The sequence below is a fragment of the Glycine soja genome, chromosome 10 (genome assembly GCF_004193775.1).
Source record: "Glycine soja cultivar W05 chromosome 10, ASM419377v2, whole genome shotgun sequence".
In the NCBI taxonomy this organism is placed as follows: domain Eukaryota; kingdom Viridiplantae; phylum Streptophyta; class Magnoliopsida; order Fabales; family Fabaceae; genus Glycine; species Glycine soja.
Window position 1 is genome coordinate 30537768 of NC_041011.1, and position 17427 is coordinate 30555194.

Consider the following 17427-nt stretch of genomic DNA (forward strand, 5'->3'; position numbering starts at 1 on the left):
CCCTTCAAAGCACGTTGTCTTCCTCCCTCACTCCCATCCAAATCCTCTCCCTCCATCGCCGCCACCACCGCCACCGCCTCTACTTCCTCAGCTCACCATCCTCCCCTTCTTTCAACACTCTCGCTCCCTCTCCTCTATCGCAGGTTCGTATCTCTCTCTCACATTCTGGGTTTGTAATTTATTTTTGTTGGACCCAGGAGAAAGTTTGAGGGTTCATATATGAGTGATGCTAGAGATAGGCCATCAAAGTTTTTGATTAGCAAGAATCAGATCATGGGAGGGAAGGATTTTGAGTATGACGAGGCGAGGGAGTGAAAAGTTTGGATTTTTATGCTTTTGATCATGTGATTTTTTGTGGTTAGGCAGTTTTTGAGCATGTTGTAGCTACCTTAATCGTCCTTTCTCATCGCATGAGAAATATTTAGTTGCTTTAATAAGGAAAAAAATTATTGGGAGACATCTGGGTATGTTAAACTATACTATGTATTATTGTGTAAACTAAATTTGTAGGCAACTTATATATGTTAATAGAGAAAGGCAATTATTATAGTTTTCAGTTTCTGATTTCTCTGCACATCCTTGCCAACCTTTGCATCATGACTATAATCACCTTAGAAATGCTCTATGTTTTTACTTTTGTTAATGTTTTTCTTCTAGCAGCAGTACTTGAGAAATAAAAGAGAAATTACGCTATTTCAAACCTCAAGCACCTTAGAACATATTTGTATATGGATTGTTGTCTGTGAGATGTTAAATTCTAGGGAATTGTCCAAGCTAAGAAAAGGGTTGTTTGGACAAAATCCAACCAATGTGCTCCAATAGTAATATATGTGAAGCTAAAAAATAGACTGGAGCTAAATTTGGTGTAAATTGAAAACCTAAGGAAAGACTTTTTTCTTATTATTATTACCGAGTTTGTATTTTTTTCCTCCTTCATTCATCATTCATGTTTGAATTACTGTATGGAATGTAATTTTTTTCATTATTGAAGCAACTGAATATTTCTCATGCGAGTTTATGGCAGAAATCATACAACAAAAGTAAATTTTCATTATTGTATAACCCACGTGCGTGTTGTTGCTGACTTTTCTTTTCTGATTAATTTTTTTTAATAGATTACTTGTTGCACACCATCCTCTATTTAACTGCGGCTGGGTGTGGACCTTGTAAGTTTCTGTGGTTGGCTTTTCTTAAAGGTTAGATGCTTAACTTCATGTGGCTTTCTTTCAACTTGAAGTTGTAGATTCTTTTTTTGCTGGCTCAAACTTTCAACCTCTTTTGTTAGTGAAGTTCATTTTCTGTCAAACTTTGTTGGTTCAACTTAGAAACTGCATTTGTACAATCACCTGTAACAAATTCCAGCTTGAGGGTGGCAAGATCTGTGATATTTTTTTACTTTATCTTAATACCATGTACTTACTGCAACCTTCAAGTCATAAGGGAAAATTATTTACACTTCGAGTCATAGGAAGACATTGCAGCTTCTTAGTTCTTACTTTAGAGCTATGTAAAAGGATAGGTGAATAGGAATTAGGATCGACTTGCAGCAACAAATTAAGAAGCTAATTCAAGGGGGAGTTTAGGTGTGGTTTTATAGGCTTTTGGCTCCAAGGAGAGGGAGGGGACAGAACACACAGAGAGAAGAGAGGGAGACCCTATATTTTCTTCTAGATGCAAGTTGATGAGACAAAGAGTGACTGCTGGTTCTCTCTTTTTCCTCTCCCTATCCGAATTGGTGAGGTTTTTTAGTGTTGCTTCTATATTTGCATCAATGATATAACTATTTAAAAGACATTAACTATGGGTAACCTTCAGGTTGGGTGGTAGTGTATACTAAAGTATGAGTAAGGCAAGACAAGATGTGATCTCTTATTCCTTTTTTAGAATAACAGAACATATTTTCAATAAGGAAGCTTGCTATGAGATTTTAATCTAAGGTCTCATATTGTTAAGATCTATTATCAGAGAAGGTTGTTAGATCTCCACCTAGATATTTAGTTATTTTGTAATATCTATCAAGTTCTTCTAAACTCGATTCCTTGTGGGACTTGCAAAAATGGTTTAAAATTTAGAGATGAGATCTACTGCAAGTTATTAGAATGGAGAAAATCTTGAGAGTGATACAATACCGAGGAATCTATAAAAAAAATAGTTAAGATATCAAAGTAAGATTGATATTCCTTTTTTGGAGAATGTTAATAAATTCCAAAACCTGTAACAACCACAATCTTTTTTATTGGTAGTGTAGTTGCCCTTTGGTTAGCTATTGGAGCAACATTACCTACTGAGACATCCCTAACTTGTGTTTTTTAAACTTATAAATTTGATTCAATTTTAAAATAAAATAAAACAGAATGTCATGTGTACTGTGTAGCCAGGGAGAATTCATTTTGAAAAATCCTAAAGTGTAGATGCATTTTATATAATATAGATAAAATTAATAACTATGCATGTGACAATGGAATCAAGTTGATTGTTATTATTATCAGAATCTACTTACCTTAACAAGTATGCATTTCATCCTTGTAAAAATCTTGGAATGTTACAGCCTCTCATCTTTCTAAACTCTGTTCCTGACTGTAATATAAAAAATTGTATAGGACATGATTTTTTTCAAACCAGCTGATAATTGCATCCAATGGTAGTTTAAGTATGTGTCCAAAAGTTTATGCATACATCTGATCATCAATGATTAACATAATTTGACATATATATATATATATATATATATATATATATATATATAATAGTTCTTTTTTCAACACTTAATAATTATTCAATAGTTTTAATTTTACTAGTTTTGTGAAAACCACCACTTAATTTAGAAATACAGTAATTAACATTTGGATAACTAGTCAATACCATCAAGAAAAATAGTATGTTATGCTCCATCAGTAAAAATTGTATGTTATGCTCCATCAGCAGTAAAAATTGTATGTTATGCTCCATCAATAAAAACTTTTATAGGTCATGTTTGGATAAATTTATCCATAAGTACTTATAGGAAACGAAAATAACAAGACAAAAATAAAATGAGTTTCTCTTTAAGTTAAAATTAGTTTATACATAAGTTAAAAATATTCTTTTAGAGAAACTATATAAAATTTATCCAAACATACCCATATTTATTATTTGCATGACATGTAAAGAACGACTCAAGTAAGAATCCAAAAAAGATGATAAAGCAAAAGAGACAAGAGATTTTAGAGTTTGTCCCATCAGAAAAGCGAAAGGGGATTTCTTGAAGATATAACGAAGAGCCACATCAGTTATTGATTAAGTAAAAGGAAACTACTTAAAACGCTTCTCCCTGCAGCTACACTCATCAGTAATTGATTAACAAAAAGTGTCCACCAATGTTATCAGTGTTTGACAAGCAAGGTCGTTCTTCTGGGAAGGAGTTGATTCACTAGTTAACTGATGATGAGAAAGACTCAGCTCATTTCATGTGTTGATTAATTGTGTCGAAGTTAAATCATACCTTGAGTAAGTTTCACAGTGTATGCCCTTTGATTTTCAATAATTATGGTTGTCAATTGCATTATACTCCAAATATTGACTCATGATACATTAAATTTGAACAATTCATTCTTGCAATCCCAACAAATGACTCCACTCGTAATCTACATGTAGATTTTCCTACTTGGTTCCAGGAAAAAGTATGTATGTTATTGTATATTTTATTTTGCTACTTTATGGTAAATAAAATATAATTGTTCATACTTTTTTATTCATAGGTTATAAATGAGCCTACAAATGTGAGAAACCAACACTTAAAGGATTTATCGTATGGTCCGATGAGTTACACTAAAGAATGGCACACATACTTTGTCAATGGGTACAAATTCCATACCCGAGCATGGACTTCTGGGAACAAAACAATAAATAGTGGGGTTTACGTAAAAGGCCTTATAGAAGGAGTCGCAGATGATTTTTATGGGGTCATTCAACATATATATGAGCTAGAGTATAATACTACAAGCTATCCTAAGGGAGTAGTATTATTTTATTGTCACTCGTTTGATCCAACAAGTAGAGGAACAAGAGTTGATCATAAATATGGCACGGTAGAAATTCGAATGGATAGAAGTTATAATCTATTTGACCCATTCATCGGTGCACATAATGTACGGCAAGTGTATTATGTGCCATATCCAACAACAAAAAGGGACAAGCGTGGTTGGTGTGTTGCAATTAAAATGAAGCCAAGGGGTTACATTGAATTCGATCATGTACAAGATGATGTGCCTTACCAAGTTGACGAAATGTCACATGTCAACGAGGTCATTGAAGTTGAAAGTATTTCTGGATTGCAAGATTTAAGAGGTAGTGTTGAAGAAGTAGACCCTGCTAATATGTTGACAAATGAAGAAGAATCAAATAATTTAAATGAAGAATCAAACAATATTGAACAAGACAATGAAGGGGAATTAGAAGATGAATTTGAAGTTTACAATTCTGAAGAGGATTAGACATTGATGTTTGTTAGTTAGTTATAATGTTTGTTTTCTTCTAATACTTCAAAACTTTGTTGGTGTATTTTATTTTTGTTGTGATATGGAAGTTTTTTAGTTATCTAATTTTCATTTATCCCAATATTCTGTTTGAGTATTTATGTTATAATATTATTTTTGTATATATAGATATGTCATCAAGTGGTTCTGACCCTCCCCGACCCCCATCACATCACTCCAATGGGAAAGGGACCACTGTGAAGAAAAGACGATATGTTGTTAGACTATTATCGCCTCAAGATAGTCTGCCATCATCTACCTCATCCCCGTCTTTTGTGTCTATGCCAGTTAGGCCTCCGATGTTGCACCTACACCATCTCCACCTTCGACTGAAGCTAGACCATCTCCATCTGATGTTAATGCACGTGGACCATCCTCGGTACTTGCATTTACACCATCTCCATGATCGGTTGATGCACGTGGACCGTCCCCGGTACCTACATCCACACCTTCCTCATCCATAGTTGTAGTCAACATGCCTACAGATGAAGATACTACAAATTTGGCAATGGAAGACCCCCCCCCCCCTAATGATCGTCCTACGGTTACGCTATTCAATGAAGCGTAAGTATTACAAAATTTATATAATTATCATTATATATGATACATCATATGATCTTTTTCTATTTTGATTAATTATATTTTATATTTAGGTTCCATCCATCTAAGGTTGCGACAAAGGCTGTCACTTTGTCCATTAGGCAACAATTTGGTCAGCCTTGGCCTACATGGGGAGCGATTCCAAAAGATCATCAGGAACTTTCTTTCCAACGTTTTAAGGTAAATTATTCTTGTGTTAATGAATTAGTTGAAAGGTTGAAATGTATAGTAATACTGATTTTTATTTTATTTTATCTAAAATTGTGAAATTCATAATTTTCTAATTGTGTACCATTTTTTAACTTTGTTATACTTTAGAGAAAATTAATCTGGAGACCTGAGGAAGAGAATGTAATCAAAAAAGATTTTAACTCGAAAGCCTCTCATAGACTTTCTGAGATGTTTAGGGATGCCCGAAATGAAAATAAAAGGCTATATTGGATTGAAGATCATGTTTGGAATGATCTATTATCACATTGGAATGCACCTGAGTATCGTTCCAAGTGTGCACAAGCAAAAAAAAAATTTGGGCATCAGAAAAAGGTGGGTGTATGCACACAGGTGGTTCTATCAGCTTGCAGGATCACGCCATTCGCTTGGTATACACATTAAAATTACAATACATTGTTGTTTATACTTGTTTAATTTACCACTTAATGTTTATTTTATAATGTTTGTCAATAGTCAGAGGAGCTTGGTCGATCTATATATGTAGATGAGGTCTTTCAACAAACTCATTTACAAAAGGATACTGGTCAATTTGTCGATGATAGATCTAGACAAACACATGTGAGACCATTATCTTGCATCTTTTTTTATTCTTTAAAATGTTTATTATATTTATGAAATAATAACTCTTTATGAATTATAGGAAGAAATAATAATTGTTTATGAATTACAGGAAGAATTTGAGGCTAGACTATCTGAAGCTAGGTTTGATGTTGCATCAAGCGTTGGTGAATCACAACTCACTCCTTTAGACCCTCCTGAAGAACAAAGACTTAGGAGTCGATGTTGGGTTGCGGCTGCAGGACCAAAGCGTAAAGGACGCCTTTATGGTACTGGAGACCTTGCTCGTACTTACAAATGTGGAAATGACATCTTCATACAGCATACGCAAGGATCTTCCAGTCGCACTGAAGATGTTGCAGAGATTAACCGACTGAGGGAGGAGCTACATCAATCAAAGGAGGAGATGTGTGTTTTTCAGTCAGTTGTCCTTTAGTTCTTACCTCCTGAAGCGAGGAACATTATTCATCAACAACAACCTCACCAATAGCACCAGCACCAGGACCAACAACAAGACCAGTACCAACACCATGCAGATGACCAGTAGGAACATGATGACTAACAAAGACACTCTCCTGATAACTACTTTGATTACTGACTAAGCAACACAGACAATCAACATTGAAGTCTTGCATTGTTTATCTTTTATATTTGTTTTCAATTTAACTTGATGATTTATTTGTCTATATTTTGGATTTATCAATTTTACTATTTCTTAATTATAATTATGTTTTGGAATTTTGCCAATCATAAATGATAAAATATAAAAACAATTGAAATAAGGCAAAATTGCAAATTTGGTCCCTCAGTTTGTCTCCAATTTCATATTTGGTCCCCCAGTAAATTAATTCACAAATTTTGTCCTCCTATTTTCTAAAATCATGTAATGTTGGTCCCCTAGGCCATAATTAGACGTTGACCGTTAGCAAGTGATGTTGACTGCCACGTGTCATATTCTTATTAGATGATGACTGTCACGTATCATGTTCTGATTGGATGTCAACTCCATGAAAGATGAAATGCATTGTTGCTTTCATTGATCAATCAGAACATGACACGTGACAGTCGTCATCCAATAAGAATGTGACATGTGGCAGTTAACATCACTTGCTAACAATCAACATCCAATTGTGGCCTAGGAATCAACATTGCATGATTTTAGAAAATAGGAGGACAAAATTTGTGAATTAATTTACTGGGGGACCAAATTCGAAATTGGAGACAAAATGGGGGACCAAAAATGTAATTTTTCCTTGAAATAATAAATTATTTATAAAATTAAATTTTCCAATGAAAAAATCCGTAAGAAATAATGCATGGGAAATTTTCGACGAAAAATCAGTCAAAAAAAATCCGTGGCAGAATTCCGATGGACATTTCCCACGGAAAATTTTCGACGAATTACAAAAAATCCGTCAGTTAAAATTTCCTACGACCATTTTTCCGACGGATTTTTATTCGACGGAAATTTACAGTTAGCGACGGAAATTTAACGTTTCCGACGGATTTTGGTCGTCGGAATTTTTTTTTTGTAGTGTTAATTAAATATTTTAATCTCAACCTTTATTATTTTAATCTTGATCCGATGATTATTATTAATTGTTCTCATATTCTCACGTTCTTACATAAAATAGTGTTCTCATAGTATTCACATAAGATAATATTCTCACAAAAGTATTTGAAATTTTAAATATTTTAATGTCAACCTTTATGATATGAAAAGAACACCTGGGTCTTGGTTTAAGATTTAGAATGTGCCTTATTCATTCTATCCTCCATCAGGTTGTGGGTATGAAATTATCAAAAACTAAACAAAGTAGAATATAAATTTTTATGTCTTAGAAGGTAAAATAATATGACAATTAATTACTTTTGATGTGTAGAAGGTTTCCAAGGTTCAGGCGATCCATGTGATACAGGCCATACTAACCACAGTTTAATGATTGATTGTTATCAATTTATGAGATGATGGGGACAAGACATTTTTAATTTATCATTATAATAATTTCCAATGCTGGAAACAATTAAGAACATGTTTCTATTTATGTTTTCCTTATATACATACAATAGGTAACGTAAAAGAAAGGAAATTATAGTAAACAAAACATATTTTCCAAAAGGTTAATTGTTCTGCTATTGCATTTACTAGTAAATTTGGGTTTAAAGACAATGAAAAATAGTGTTGTTAAACCTTATACTTTTATATCACTATAGAAAAAATCCTTGATTTGTAGCAGCTAAAAAGTAATTTGCGGCGGTTAGGAATCGACACAAAATATATTTCTAACGGTTGATGAACCGTTAGAGTAACAACGTTAGAAACAATCTGTGGCGATTTTAGTTAAGTGCTGATAAATTTGACAGAAACTTTGTGGCAAATTTTACCCTCCACAAAGTAAATTTCTGCATTTTTGCTCTTTTTTTATTTTTTGAGGGTTCGCCACATGATATTTTTATTTTTATTTTTGCTCTTTTGGTATTTTTTTTTCCACCATAAAAAAAAATATTTATTTATTTAATGGATAATTTTATTAGAAAGGTATTCCTATTCTCTAATTAGTTTTAATCACCACCAAAAAGGAAGAAAAAGACTACGTTCAACAACACAAGATTTCGATTCAATAAATTTCAGAATCAACTCAACTTAAATCAAGGAATCAGCAGTTAGAAATAGAACCTTATAAACAAAGAAATAAGGTCACTTCAATCTAACTGATTGATCGATACAACACTACACTTTGAATAAGATGATGTCAGGGGAGTTTTCTATTCTAACATGTTCATTGGTGAATCACTTAATGGGCTTGATCACACGTCACAATATTATGTGATCTAGGCTAGTCAATGAATCACTGTTTTGCATCTAAGATCATGCAAATAAATGGCTGTCTACAATAGTGTAATTCAACCTAGTAGAGGGGGTGAATGGAAATGACACTAAGAAATGGGATAAATTGGGGAAGGAGTTTTGTCTAGTTATTTGAGTAAAACTCAAATGAACATTAATAAAAATTGCAAGATAGTAAATAGGAAACAAAAGGACTAAAATGCAATATTGTTACAGAAGCAACTCTCCAGATATATAGGCTTATTTTCCAATACAGAATGTTGGTGTTATTACTTAGAAACAGAAAAAATCAGGAAATTACAAAGACATTATCAGGGTGGGTTTGTAAATATGCAAGTGAAGGTATCTTATGACATCGATAATAGCCACAAAAAAGTGAGGTTCATGAATTCTTCCTACTATCATCAATCAAATTTTACACATTCAGGGTGTCTATCCCACATACCCTTCAAAAGTTTGCGTTACCTGATCAAACTTCATGGAGATAGAAAAAGCAAAAGCTTTCATTTCACTCCACAGTTTTGTTACCTCTTGATAATTCCCTCCAACGGCAGCATACCCGGTTACCAGAAAGTTTGCGCATTTGGCGACTGGCCTAAGCTTCTCATATTCTTTAAAGCTTTTTCTGCATCTTGCATCAGTCTCTTCTTGCAAAAGAAGTGGATTACATTATTCCAGTCATGAACTCCACATTCCACTCTCTGCCATTCCTTCATTTCCTGCAACAGCTTGGTCACCAACCCAGCTTCATCTGTCTCTGCACCACTTTTAGCCATTATTCCAAAGTTTTGTTGAGTGACTTCTGGAATTCTAGCCTCTTTTCTCCCTTTAAATAGTTGCAGTGCTCCCTGTGTGTCTTGCTGGAAAACCTGGATTGGATCATTGACAATGGAACTTTCAAACCAAATGTGGGAGCATGCAACTTGTCTAACCAAACAGAAAGCATATATAATGTGGAAGGAAGAGCTTACCATCCCTTCTAAGATGACAAAATCTACATCATTGGCAAGGTATGCAAGTTCCTGTGACACCCTTGCAAGATCAATAAAGGAGTGGAAAGAGAAAAGTTTGAAATTTAGTTTCTAGAAGTTACCAATTATTGTTTTTCTTTTACTTTTTCTTCTACCAAATAAAGAAAAATACATTGTTATCTATGTTTTTTTATCTCTATTTTCTTTTCTTTCACTTTCATCCCTTTCAATTGAACCATAAGTCTCAAATCACATATTTAGCTGCTTTAGTTATTATATTTATACACTTTTTATAACATTTTCTTTAATATTTTTACGATCTCCTTGCTACCTCAATTTTGTTATTCCACACTTAGCGTTGATTTCAATATGCTGGCAAATTTGTAATAAATTACTTAATCCCAAATACTCAATATGCTTCTCATATAAACCATCAATCACTTCTCTACTATTCTCTTTTCAACCAACCAAAAAGCACCACCACAAACTCATGTTAGATCTTTGCCTAGAAACACCCTTATTAAATTGATATCAAATTAAGCCTCGGTCACGATTCCACATAATTATGTTTGTTGATGTTATTATTCTTTTCATTTCTTTTTAAGCAAATTTGTTTTTGCAACTTTTCATTCAAACAAGTTTTTTTTCTTTATTTAATTTACAGAAAATTCTTCTAAAATAAGTTTTAAGAATAATTTAAAAACATGCGTTAAAAAATAGAAACAAATATAAATTTCAAATAAGCCCATAAACTTCAAGGTAAGTACATGTTAGCAGAGTTCAGTTTATCAATATTATAGTAAGACTACATTTTTATTAGTATTTTTTTATCGATGGAAAATAAATACAAATAACAGAAAAGAAAACTAAGCTATAATAGTGAATGGAGTTCCAACAGCATCCTCCAAGAACACAGTTGAACGGTAGTATTTTCAGAAAGGATAAATCTTCTTTTTTTTACCTGAAAGATGAAAATTTTAAATTTAGTCTTCGAATGTGTAAAAAAAAATACGACAGATTAATTCTGCACATAATTTAATGACAAATTTGTCTTAAATTTTGTAGCTTAATGTCAAATTTGGTTATCCAAAAATATAACTTATTATCAAATTGATCCTTAAACCTTATAACAAATTTAACGATAGAATTAATTTGTCACAATTTTTTATATTCAATGATTAAATTTAAATTTTTCATCTTTCAAAGCAGTCGAATTATTATTGCCTCACACTTTCAAGAACCAAAATGAATATTTACTCTTAAAAAAAAACTTAATATGAATTTTTCTCTTTCTTTTATTTTATATAGGATGTGAGTTGTGGTGTGTGTTTTACACCGTGAGTGACAAATGAATTATGATGGTAATAAAACATTAATAAAAAATGTGTACACAATTATTAATATTAATTAACAATTCAAACGGGTTGATGCTAACCTCAAAAGGCTAATAGGACCCGACCCGACCCTGTAGAATAAAAAGCATTTGGTTTTAGAAAAGTAATATTTGAATGGCAACTGTATTTGGCGGGTGAAGAGAAAAGATCCACCATTTTTCTCTTTGCCCGTTATCCCTCACCATATTCTTTTACTCTTGTTCTTCTTGGAAGCAATTTTAGTAATAATAAAAAAAATGTGGAATCTGGAACATGATTGGTACTCTCCCAAGAGTCTCCTCAGCACTCCCACCCATTACGATTTTCCAGTACATACATTATGATTCTTCATTACTCTATCTTATTTCAATTTTGCATTTTTTTTTGTTTTATCTATTTGTTTATTTGTTACTTTTTGTGAAGGGTGATAGGTTCATTCCGAATAGGAGTTTGATGGATCTTGATCAAGCCCATAGTTTGCTCACAAACAGAACCAGGAAAATTCAGAATAAAGAATTCAATGTATTTTCAGTATTCATTCCTTAATGCTTTCACTCATTTTATGTATCTGTATCTTCTTTTCTTTTCTTCTATTTTTTATGTTCAAGAAACATAACTTTTGAACCTTTTGATTTTGATGGTTCTTTGGATTGAAAAGTTCTTCATTGTTTCTAAAGTTGTCAACTTTATTCTCAAGACTCAAGGAAAGCCATTCTTGTTGAAATTCTTGAACGTGTGTATTTTACTTTTTCTATGGTTGGTTGTTTCTTTTTTACCACTTTTACAAAATAGTACATTTTCGTCTGGCCTCTGGAATATTTGGTGCATCAGATTTTGAATTTTTTTCATTTATTTATATATTTTCATTCTTGAAGTGGTGTTATCAGAGAAGTTATGTGTACTGAGGCTTTAACTTTTGTGTGTGCTTTTCGCTATATTTCGTTAACAGGATCTGTACAGACAGATAGTGGATGAGAAACTAAATTTGGATTCAGAAGGAAATCCATTTAAGATGTTGGTTTTTAGGGGAAGTCCAAAATCAAGCCGAAAATCCATTCTTCATATCGATGAGATGCGAGAGGAAGAAGCAGCGGCATTGCAAAACACTAGCAATCAACATTACTATCGTAGAAGACTGCCTAAGGTTCTGTTCATATCAATGCGTTTTAGTCCAATTTCTTTCATTTTTTATATAATCATTTTATATTCTGCTTTGTAGATACAGCGATCAATTTTATCCATTTGTTAAAACCTGTTGTGATCTGTCTATACAAAATGCAACTTCAATATTTGTCTTTGGTGTGACTTTGTTCAAAGTGTTATCAGTAGCAACCATTTCAACAGCAGGAGAATTTCAAAATGCTTACATTTGCCATTGTTGGCTAAAAGGTTCTTAAGTTGCTCTTAACAAAGGCAGGACAATAGATAGATATATACAATACTATATACTAATTGGAGCCAACAATAGGTAACCAAGTTTAGTAAATATGAGGTTAAATGTGATGTTTTTTTAATTTATCTGATTGAAGAAGAAGAACTGTATTTAATCAAATTAATTAATATTATAATAAAATGACTGCCAGCCTTTGCAAAACTATTAAATTCATCATCACTATATGAACAATTCATGTTTGGATAGGGGTAGAGAAATCATAACAGTTTAATATGTCACAGTATTACGTCATAAATGAAGATGAAGACATTATAGCATTGGGTAAGGAGTTGATGTTAAAGAAGGCTGAATTTTTGGTGCCTTGTGATTCTAGTTTTCTTGTTTTTTGTTTGAGATAACTTAATGTTTCTGATAGACCCTATTAGTATTATCATGTTACAAGTAAATCTTAATATGACTTAGGTTTTATAAACTTGTAATAAGTGATAACAGGAATAATTGCGGATAGTGATAGTATACTACATATATAAAAGGGAGAAAAATGGCTAACTAGTGTATTTTCCTCAAATTAGCTACAATATCCGATATACTTATATTCAAATCCATGATCTCATGCTGTACTCTGATTAACAAAGTGAATAACTACACTTGCAGAAAGAATCAAGGATATTGGATGCACCAAATATTAGAAATGATTTCTACTCAAACATCATGGATTGGGGGAACAACAACATTCTCGCTATTGCTTTGGACTCAGACATGTACCTTTGGAACTCAGAGAATAAGAATGTATTTAAGTTGTTTAAGGCCACTAACAACGATTTTCCTACTAGTGTTTCCTGGTCAGAGGATACCAAATACTTGGCAATAGGATTTATGAACTCAAAACTTCAACTCTGGGATGCAGAAACTTCCAAACCAGTATGCATCTTTCTATTTATCTGGCTTCTCTTACGATCAGCAAGTAGTTCGTTATACACCATAACCAGGTGCACTTAATTCATTGTTTTTAACTTTCAGATAAGGATCCTGCAAGGTCATGGTCATAGGATAGCAACCATTGCATGGAATGGTCAAATTTTAACTTCTGGAAGCCATGACAAATATATAATCAATCATGATGGTAATTACTTGTTCCTTTTAACCCTTTAGATGTATTGAGAGTAAAGAAAGATACTGATGTTGAAATGTAATAGTATAACATCTTGATGTTTCGTGTTCTTGTAAGCAGTTAGAGCGAGAAATAATGTGATTTCTCAGGTAAAAGCACACAAAGCAGAAGTTTGTGGTTTGAAATGGACAAGAAGGAGCAACATGTTGGCAAGTGGTGGAAATGAAAATCATATTTATGTATGGGACTTGGTTAAAATGAGTTCATCCAATTTCTTGCACTGTTTTAAGGACCATTGTGCCGCAGTCAAGGCCCTTGCCTGGTGCCCTTATGATTCAAGTGTACTTGCTTCTGGAGGTGGCACTGAAGATAGTTGTATCAAGTTATGGAATGTAAAAAAGGGATCCAGCATTTGCAGCATAGATACTAATGCTCAGGCAAGATAGATATTTTGTTTCAGTAACTCTCTTATCTGTTACATTAGTTTGTTAAGAACTAAGCATTGTCATTATCCAAAATGAATTAATCAACATTTTCATTATTGCTTAATATTTAGTCCTTTCTTAAGATATGAAATGTTAAAAAGGGAACTTGCATTTGCAGCATAGACACCAAAGCTCAGGCAAGATATATATTTTGTTTCAGTAACTCTCTTATCTGTTACATTAGTTTGTTAAGAATTAATCATTTTCATTATCCAAAATATAATCATTTTCATTATTGCTTAATGTTTAGTCCTTTATTAAGATATGAAATGTAAAAAAGGGAACTTGCATTTGCAGCATAGACACCAAACCTCAGGCAAGATAGTTATTTTCTTTCCTTGTTTCAGTAACTCTCTTATCTGTTACATTAGTTTGTTAAGAATTAAGCATTGTCATTATCCAAAAGAATTCATCACCATTTTCTTAATTGCATAGTCTTTATTATTTAGTCCTTCGGACTGATGCATCATTTTTTTTCCTAGCTGAATGATAAATCCACCTAATTATCTGCAGTAAGTAATCTGGTATTCTATGCAGGTTTGTGGATTAGAATGGAATAGACATCACAAGGAGCTTTTAAGTGGTCATGGATTTAGTACAAGTGCACATCACAACCAACTTTGTATGTGGAAGTATCCATCCTTGACTAAAGTGGGAGGTTTGGACCGTCACGCTTCCAGAGTCCTCCATCTATGCCAGGTATGCTGCAAGTCATAATTTGAAATCTAGCACCAATAATGTATCATGGTCCAATGTGAACTTCTTTAGCTTGTAATGTAAGGCATGCAATTAGCAGCAGCATTTGATGCTAGTGTTTGGATTTTGTTTCTACACAATTAGCAATAGCAATGTAAGGCATGAAATTAGCAATATCAATAACATTATGTTGATGGCTCCTCCAACTTTGGTCAACATATAAACATGGATGAAACAATTTAAACTTTGATCTGGTAATTATTTCTTCAAAATTACACAATTTTTCTTATGTTTTGCAGAGTCCAGATGGGTTAACAGTGGTGTCAGCTGGGGCAGATGAAAGTCTTCGCTTTTGGGATGTGTTTGGGCCACCTGTCAATAATACTTCTGAGATCTCAGACCTTGATAACCTTTTGTCTCTCAAGGTGTCCCCAATAAGATGATGGAAACAAGACAATTTTGTTCACTCATGATTATATTCTTTTGTGTGAATAGTGTAATTTTGACATAGTCACATTGATCTTAATATAGCAGTGGTTATTTAACATTGTATGAGATTTACTAAGAGAAAGAAAAGTACATACTATGTTGGTGAAGAAAGATTTCTGAATTTGTCACTTGACAAAAGAATAGTGAAGTGGTGAAATTGAAACAGTTCACTCCAACTAGCTCACAATATTGTTTGATGGATGAGAGAGGAATATTGTGGTTGAATATCTAGGTAGGTGTTGATTAATTAGGACAAAATTTGACATGAAAATTAGATGTTACAACCTGAAGTCAAACTCTTGTGTGTGTGTAATGGTTGCATGAGGCAATGATTCTTCTTTTTCGACTTTCCAAAATGTTTCAGAGTATAAAAATATTTATATTGATGATATCCATTTTAAACTTTATTTATAAATGCCTCAAACTTACATTGGGCATTATGGGCCAAAAAAAATTCATAAAAAGTTAAATTTATATTTTTTAGTAGTGAAATTAAGTATTTTTAAAATTTATTTAAAAACTTTTTTATTTAAAATTAACTCATTTGAATAATTATGCTTAAAAATAATTTATTAATTGAAAAATATTGAAATCCTTAAAACAAAAATTACTTGAAGAAACGCTAATAGCCTAAAACACTATTTTAAACACAAATTAACAGTTACTATTTTAAACACAAATTAGCAGTTACCTGTGTGTATGCATGGGTCGTTCCGCTTCGTTCCATTAAAATTAAAAAGTAAAATACTCCAAAAAAAATATAAAAATTGTAAGAAAAACTATAAAAAGTCATTTCTATTTTTTTTTGTCAAACATGAACAAAAGGAGTTGGATCATCTCCATTACTAAAATAAAAAATAGACATCCCATTTCTACTCTCTTTCACATAACACATGACACTACAAATGAAAGACTAAGATCCTTCTGTCACCTCCGGGTTGCTATGCGTCCATTTTGATATATAAAAAATAATCGATTTAAAAATGTCGTAAAAAATGAAATTTCAGAAAAAAAAATTTCATACATGTCAAAGTGATGGAAAAGAAAGAATATATTTTATTTATCCACCAAATTTATCAACTTTTTATAAAATGGTGGAAACCCAATTTTATCTCTTTACAAAAGATAAAATTTTTTATGATGAATTGTCTAATTATTAGAGTTATACTAATGAAGAAAAAAGAAACAAATTGAGCAATGAATTTGTAAATAGGACAAAAGTAATAGATAAAGAATTAAGTTCTGTGAATATATTAGAAAATCAAATTCGATTGTCTAGTGATAAAACTAAAACAAAACATGCAGTATGTCCAATCTCATGTATTTCTTTTTTTTTTCTTTCCAGTTTTTATATTTTTTTTTCAAAATTCCCATTTTACCTTTATGTAAATGATGTGTCAAAAATAGAAAATGTCTATTTAAGACTTTTCACCAGCCTCTCTCTCTCTCTCTCTCTCTCTCTCTCTCTCTCTCTCTCTCTCTCTCTCTCTCTCTCTCTCTCTCTCTCTCTCTCTCTCTCTCTCTCTCTCTCTCTCTCTCTCTCTCTCTCTCTCTCTCTCTCTCTCTCTCTCTCTCTCTCTCTCTCTCTCTCTCTCTCTCTCTCTCTCTCTATATATATATATATAACATATAACATGTGTTTGATTTCCACTCCATGTAAAATTCTCTCTTCACCTAGTACATTGCGGGACACGTGATCTTTGGTCTTGTAAAAAAAGATAATGTTGGATTTGGACATTGTTACAAGCCAGCCAATAGGCCTCTTACACCCATGAAGGTTGCTCCTCTGTTTACTGTGCCTTTATTGATAATTCAATTAATAAAATAAGAATTATTTTTGTTTTAAATATTTTTTGAAAAATAAATCTTTTCTATTTTATTAATTGAAAAAATATATTTTAAACACAATCATTCAAAACTCTTACTTTATGGATATACTAGATTTTTTATCCCATGCTGGAATATCTTTATTTAGATTTTTTAATTTAAATATGAAAATAGATATAAACGTCTGTGAAAAAATATGACAATTTTAATTTGATTATTTAATATTTAACTGATGTCAAAATTTTATTTTAATGTATTTACTTTTTTATAATAAAATTGAACAATTAAATAATATTTACTAAAAAAATATTTAAAATATGAAAAATCATAA

At 32.2% G+C, this 17427-nt stretch overlaps 2 protein-coding genes and 1 long non-coding RNA gene across 3 annotated transcripts; all 3 read left to right on the forward strand.

Annotated features, from left to right (window-relative positions):
* On the forward strand, window positions 1-4520 carry LOC114370033. The gene is made up of 3 exons (XR_003657751.1): window positions 1-143; window positions 1116-1196; window positions 3738-4520. It is a non-coding gene; the product is annotated as an uncharacterized LOC114370033 (long non-coding RNA).
* A 469-nt stretch (window positions 4521-4989) lies between these two features.
* Window positions 4990-6530, forward strand: LOC114371612. The gene is made up of 4 exons (XM_028328993.1): window positions 4990-5078; window positions 5168-5294; window positions 5799-5903; window positions 6016-6530. The coding sequence occupies exons 1-4, from the start codon at window positions 4990-4992 to the stop codon at window positions 6337-6339; spliced, it is 645 nt and encodes a 214-aa protein (XP_028184794.1). The 3' UTR covers window positions 6340-6530.
* Window positions 6531-11352: 4822 nt separating this feature from the next.
* Window positions 11353-15223, forward strand: LOC114371058 (cell division cycle 20.2, cofactor of APC complex-like). The gene is made up of 8 exons (XM_028328463.1): window positions 11353-11424; window positions 11519-11617; window positions 12045-12239; window positions 13143-13409; window positions 13509-13611; window positions 13720-14036; window positions 14622-14783; window positions 15080-15223. Exons 1-8 carry the CDS (start codon window positions 11353-11355, stop codon window positions 15221-15223), a joined length of 1359 nt encoding a protein of 452 aa, XP_028184264.1.
* The last annotated feature ends 2204 nt before the right edge of the window (window positions 15224-17427 follow it).